This window comes from Aedes albopictus, chromosome 1, assembly GCF_035046485.1.
Source record: "Aedes albopictus strain Foshan chromosome 1, AalbF5, whole genome shotgun sequence".
Taxonomy (NCBI): Eukaryota; Metazoa; Arthropoda; class Insecta; order Diptera; family Culicidae; genus Aedes; species Aedes albopictus.
This window is the reverse complement of record NC_085136.1, coordinates 239,834,379-239,840,627: the sequence shown is the minus strand read 5'-3', so window position 1 is coordinate 239,840,627 and position 6,249 is coordinate 239,834,379. Positions and strand designations below refer to the sequence as shown.

The 6,249-nt window shown below is 41.8% G+C and overlaps 1 protein-coding gene across 1 annotated transcript in view; it reads left to right on the top strand.

Moving 5' to 3' along the window:
* The window catches only part of LOC109419793 (sodium-coupled monocarboxylate transporter 1-like), an 8,036-nt gene extending 2,423 nt beyond the window's left edge, over positions 1 to 5,613 (top strand). The window contains exon 5 of the mRNA XM_062859015.1: positions 5,547 to 5,613. Within this exon, the coding sequence (XP_062714999.1) occupies positions 5,547 to 5,613 (67 nt within the window). The remainder of the gene's footprint in view (positions 1 to 5,546) is intronic.
* The last annotated feature ends 636 nt before the right edge of the window (positions 5,614 to 6,249 follow it).

Sequence of the window (6,249 nt, the reverse complement as noted above, 5' to 3'; positions counted from 1 at the left end):
TTTAAGACTTAAAATTAAAATACTCAGACATCTTCTAAAATGCTATGATACGACATGAAACGACTTGAAACACCTTTATATGCATCTGAGACTCCCGGAAACATTATAGCTCGTGAAGCCCCTTAGAATACCTCCTGAAACATCTTTTGAACCACCCTGAACTACTAAAACCGGTAGATAACCTTAAACCCTTCTGAAACCTCCTATAACGCCCTGAAACGCATTTGAAATACCTTGAAGCCTGTGAAGCCGCCTATAGGGTAATTCGCTAATTGTTGAACACCACCCAAATGTTGAACAGTTTCTGAAAATTTTATTATTAATCTAACTTAAGTAATTTTCGCTCAACGTAAACGTATGATGCATATGCGTATACACGTGTGTCACGATATTAATCCAATTAAGTTACAAAATTATACATATTTTACGTCGAAAATATTGATTGCAAATTTTGTACTGCTGATGACACGAAAACTGCACGATTCTTAAGATTAATTTTAAGAATTTGCTCTTACGAAATAAGCTTTGCGGGAAAATCGACCACAAATATCAAAGTCACACCATAGTTACAAGTACTGGAAGGATGTCCTTAACAGTTTAACATTGTTTAAAATCACATTTTCATTGTAATTTCATTTGTAAAAAAATATTTTTCCTATCACACTATCATTATGCATCTAGGATCCAATTGTTGAACACTGACATAACGATGACTGACATACGATATTAGCATGACTGTCAGATTTTTTTTGCACTTTACCTAATCTGTGCATGTCATGGGGTTTCAAGGGCGTTCCAGGGATATTCCAGGGGTGTTGCAGAGGGCTTCAGGATGGTTCCAGGGGTTTTCAATGGGTTTCAAGGGCGTTTCAGAGGTGTTTTAGAGAGATTCAGAGTGTTAAGGTGGTCTCAGATGTATTTCAGGGCGTTCCAGAGGGGTTTAGTAGCGATCCACGAGTTTGAAAGGGATTTCAGAGTCATTGCAGGGGTGTTCTAGGGGGTTGAGTGGTCCCATGAGTATCCAGGAGCATTTCAGAGGCTTTCAAAGGCGTTCTTTTCTTCAATCGTTTTCGCTTCTAGTCAAATCTTTTAAGTCATTTTTTACATCTAGTCATGTTTAAAACGATTTCAGTCCACTAGAGCTTTTTCCAAATGAGAAGCGATTCCCTGTCATTTGAATAAATTTCCACTCAAATGACTTACTGGCCACAAAACACGAAAAACTCGGAAAAATTCCGCCAGAGTGAAAAATTATCGGATGTCGGGTCAAAGTCGGGTCAAATTTTATCAAATGTTGGACCACTGTTGGACCCACATCGGATAACTGTAGGGTCTATGTTGGGTTTGGTAGCCAACATAAAAACAGGTCAATGATAGGTTGATGTCGGGTTATACGTCATCAATTACGAACAAAGCTCGAACCGTTCAACAATTAGCGAGAATCGTCCAACATTAGGATGAGCTAGCTTAAGGAAGCGTTCAACATTTGGGTAACAGACTTCCCATACAAATATTCTATTAACCCGGAAGGAGTGGATCTAGACGTTCACTGGATATTTTTCAAGTAAAGTGGAATTATGCACTGAAAAATAAACGAAAACAAAAATGCCAGTACTAATCGTTCAACAATTGGCGAATTACCCTAATACCTCAGAAACCTCGTCGAACGCCTCTGAAATGCTCCCTGAAAACCTTGCGCTGCTCACCTGAGAGCCTATGAAGCCCCCAAAAGTATTTCTAAAACTTTCTGGCTCGCCCCGAAACGGCCTAAAATGCCTTAAAGTACCTTGAAACGAAACCTCTTTCCCCTGAAGCACATCTGAGAGTCTGGGATGCGATTTTATATCACTTTTCTGTAGAAAGCTGACTTTCATATTCAATATTGATTATGATTTTGGAGGCAAGTGCCGCTTTTTTCATTCGGATCGGCCGCGTCGTCGTCTTTAATTTGAATGTGCACATCGTCGTACCCGTGTGTAGTTGTAGTGGTTCAGTGTGATTTCGGAGAAGAGGTCAGTTGATGGAAGATGCTGCGGCACATACGCACTGGACACTTCGAAGGATGTTTACTGGTAAGCTCGTTCCATTTTATCATAATAATTAATGCTATACGATGTATAAAGTTCTGCTCTGGTTTTTGGGTATTTATCTAACAAATATTGAAAAGTTCACGTCATGTGTCGGCGCTAGTTTCCAATGCACATTTAGTTGATAATAAATATTTTTCTTTCATTTTTTGCATTTACACAATGGTTGTCATTTTCGGTGTTGATATGTGAATGGTTCATCATTTTCGGTGTCGATATGTGTAATATTTTATTCAAAATGAATACGCGTTTTGATTCAAATAGGTTGCATGAATCACATTACTTATCATGTGACTTTTCCCTTCCCACTAACAAAAACTCCTTCTCGTGACAGTCGTGGAGAAGATGAGGTGATCTCGGTCTCTAGTAGCAACGTACGTCACACTAACATTCCTTTTCTTCCTCGATGACCGTAAGGACGTGACCGGCGCAGTTATTGACTAATAAAGTTTGGAATTCTCGAACTGTGCGCATTGAGAGCGGTAGCTACTCCCAAGCTCCGTTTGTTGGTTCCTTGTGCGATTTCGATTGTTCTGGTCAATCACGGAGTAGCAACTGCGAATTGTACGGTCATCTATGCTTATGCTCATGCTATAGTTCGACTTAAAGCTTAACAACGCTGCTTTGAGAAACTTTTCTTAAACTGATAATTGTTTCTTGGGATCTACCCGAGAGAGAGGGGAAGGAATGAGGAACTGCATGAGAAAATGGACAGATTGGGGAATATGATCGTCACTAACGCATAGTCGTACCACGCATAAGCGGTTCAAGCAGCGCCCTGAAAAGGGCAGTGAAATAGCGCATACAGCGTAGGAGCCTATATAGTTATTTACCACAGTGGACTAAAAACCTAACTAAAACATCCAGAAAATTCAGGTTTCTGAAGTCAGTTAAGTATTTAATGAGTACTCGGAAACGCGATTGTGCAAAAAAAAAAAACCGGACTGTAACCTACCATATTTTACAAAGTTCCATAACCGGATTCACAGCTTTCACATACAAATAAATCAGCTTGCTGAATATTCGCCATGTGAAAGCTGGAGTCGGCAATAGCCAGGCATTTTTTTTTGGCCAGCATGCTAAAATTCTGCTTAGACGATTTTTTTAGATACTTCGTCACCTCTGGATATAGCTCAGTACAGTACAATTTTGTTTGACGACGTGACTCCAAACTATTCCATAACTATTGTTTATGCTTAGCGGCAGTCGACATGTCAATCTGAAGCTTCACCCAACACTTCGATGTCGGAATAGCTGGCTCAGGGCCAATTTAATGTGATCAGGCTTTGGAGTTGTCAGTTAGATCAGTTCATAGAATTTGGGATTTGCATCACCCGTACACAATTTTGATTTTTTTTTCATTATTTATTCCGTGAGGAAGGGGGATGTGTGGGGTGAGATGGCAACAGCGTGTGCCACTTGTCGTGATTTTCGGATGTTTGGTCGGTCGGTGGTCTGACGAATCTGTGATCGTCCATCGCGGCCAAACTGTTCTGGTGGTGTGAACGGAAAGATTTCCGAATAACTCTATTAGAGGAAAATAATTTCTTTTAGGATGAACACCTAAATAACTCTTTATGAAAATTGAATAACTCTTTTAGGAACAGTAGAATAACTCTTTGAATGTCGATTAGCCCCTCAATCTTTTTAACTGCAACACTACCTTGAAAGCAAGTAGCTTTAGGAAATGCAGACAGTCACCAAGTTGGGGAAAATCGACTCGATGTTGCTGCTGCTATGTCTGCTAGAGTCCGATGCGCCGCGTCCTCTCGCACTGTCGGGGAATAATCGTCCCGATTGCTATTGCTGCGCTTGCCGATGTCGGGGAATGATCGACCCGATGCTGCTTTTCTGCTGCTGGAGACCCGTTCGCTACGCCGTCCGGAAAACGAATGAATTGTGCTCGCAATAGCACCGCTTTTTATTACGAAGTCGGGTGATACTCCTCCCGATGCTGCCGCCGTGCTCTTTCTTGCACGGCCGGGGAATGGTCGTCCCGGGTGCTGCTGCTGTGCCGCTGTGCTCGTCAATGTCGGGGAAAAGTCGTCCCGAAGCTGCTTCTCTTCTGTTGGAGACCCGTTCGTAAAGCCGTCAGAAACACGAATGAGCTGTGCTCGCAATGGCACTGCTTATTTATTCTCCTTTCTTGTGCATAGTCAGCGAATGTTTGTACCGTGCTGCGACCACGCCCTTTTCCACACGGTCGAGGAACGTTTGGCTTGGTGCGGTGTCGGTCGCTTGCTCGTTGTCGGGAAATGTTCGTTCCGAAGCAGCAACCACGCCCCCTCTGACACGGTCGGGGGATGTTTGCCTTGTCGTGCTGTTGCTTGCACGTTGTCGGGGAATGATCGTCCCGAAGCGACAACCCCGCCTTTTCTCACATGGTTAGGGTATGTTTGTTTCGCTGCGCTGTCGCTTGCACGTCGTCGGGAAGATATTCGTCTTTTCAACTGGCTCTCCATATAGCATGTCATCAGACAGATGTTGGTAGCTTACTTTTACAGAATCCCTATTGACGTTTTTTTGCGATTCTCAGGCGGAAATAAGTCACATCATTTAACTAACGCAGCGGAATTTTATGACAAGGTGGATGGGATAATTTCTCCGAAATATTTAAAGGATTATACTCTGACAATTTCCGTACTGATATTCATGGTCGTTTTATTATTCGTTATTCTCTACACCACTCTATATTATATACTCGGGCCCGATCATTTCTGTCCAATAGTCCATTTTACGAGCCGATTTTATGAATGAATTTTGACAGGAGGTAGCGCCCAATAACCCGTGAAAATCAATATCATCATCAACATTGTTGTCACTTCGTAAAATGGCTCATTAGGCGAATTTGTCTTAGTGGAGTCGTACATACGGTAGGACGTGTGTTGCCATCCAAGCCGCAGTGGGTGATTTCTCAGTAGTGGTTTAAAGTTGCATACTATGAGGCCCCAAAAATCTTTCTTAACCCTTCTGAAACGGCCTGAAATTGCCTCGAAGTACCTGGAAACAGAATCACGTCCCCCTGAAGCTCATCTGAGGGTCTGTGATGCGCCCTAAAACCCTCTGAAACCTCCGGAAACCAAGGAATTGGCATCCCTATCCCCCCAATGCAATGTTTTCGTAGCCAGCATAACAGCGGCTCAAGCGTAGGGCTCAAGCTGACAACCTATCTTTCAACACAGCAGCATAATTTTTATGCTGGGTAAGAAAACAAGAAGACCATAACAGTCCCCTGCCGGAAACGCCATGCTCTTTCTGCATCGGCTATATGGGACCTCAACTCGGCAATTTGGGCGTAAAAAAATCAAAACACAAAAAACAAGCCATTTATTGAAAGGATTGTTTAGAAAAAAAAAATATACGCTAAGAGTAACATTCATCGCGGATCTTTGTTAGATGTCATATAATTAAAAAAATTTCAAAAACCTTCCCTTATATATTTTTATCATTTTTCTGTAGAAAGCTGACTTTCAGCTTCAAAATTTGCCCAGTAGCCCAGGATGAACCGTTCCGGGCGGCCATCTGAATCCACAACCATCGGCCAGTCCCTCGTGTGGTCATGGTTGCTAAATTAGCAGACTCAGTCTTGCTTCGAAGAGAACGGGTGGATCAAACAGATTTTGAAAGCGTGGAGTTAGAAACACTAGTAGTGGGCGAATTAACTGGGAGAATGCTTGCCGTTACAACAAATTTGATTTTACTGTTGCTTTTACTATACCTCAGAAGCCCTTTACAGGGGTTACATCGAGCTCACCCTTAAGGCGAAACTGGAAGGATTTCCTTATTTTTTTGGTTTTTGATATTTTATTAAATGACGAAGCAATATTTTCAAAATCGGTTTTCGTACACATCTAGAGTATGGATCAAGGTATCTTCTGATTTTTTTTGGGGTGGAAAATGTTTTCCGTTTTTGCAGAAACCATTTTTTTTGTGCAATTTTTTTCAAAAATGGTTTCTGCAAAAACGAAAAACATGTTACACATCAAAAAAATTCAGAAGATACCTTGATCCATACTCTAGATGTGTACGAAAACCGATTTTGAAAATATTGCTTCGTTATTTAATAAAAACCCAAAAACCAAAAAATGAGGAAATGCTTCCAGTTTCGCCTTAAGGGGTGAGGCTTGGGGGGAGGGGTACTAGCTCCCATTTCCCTCCTTAA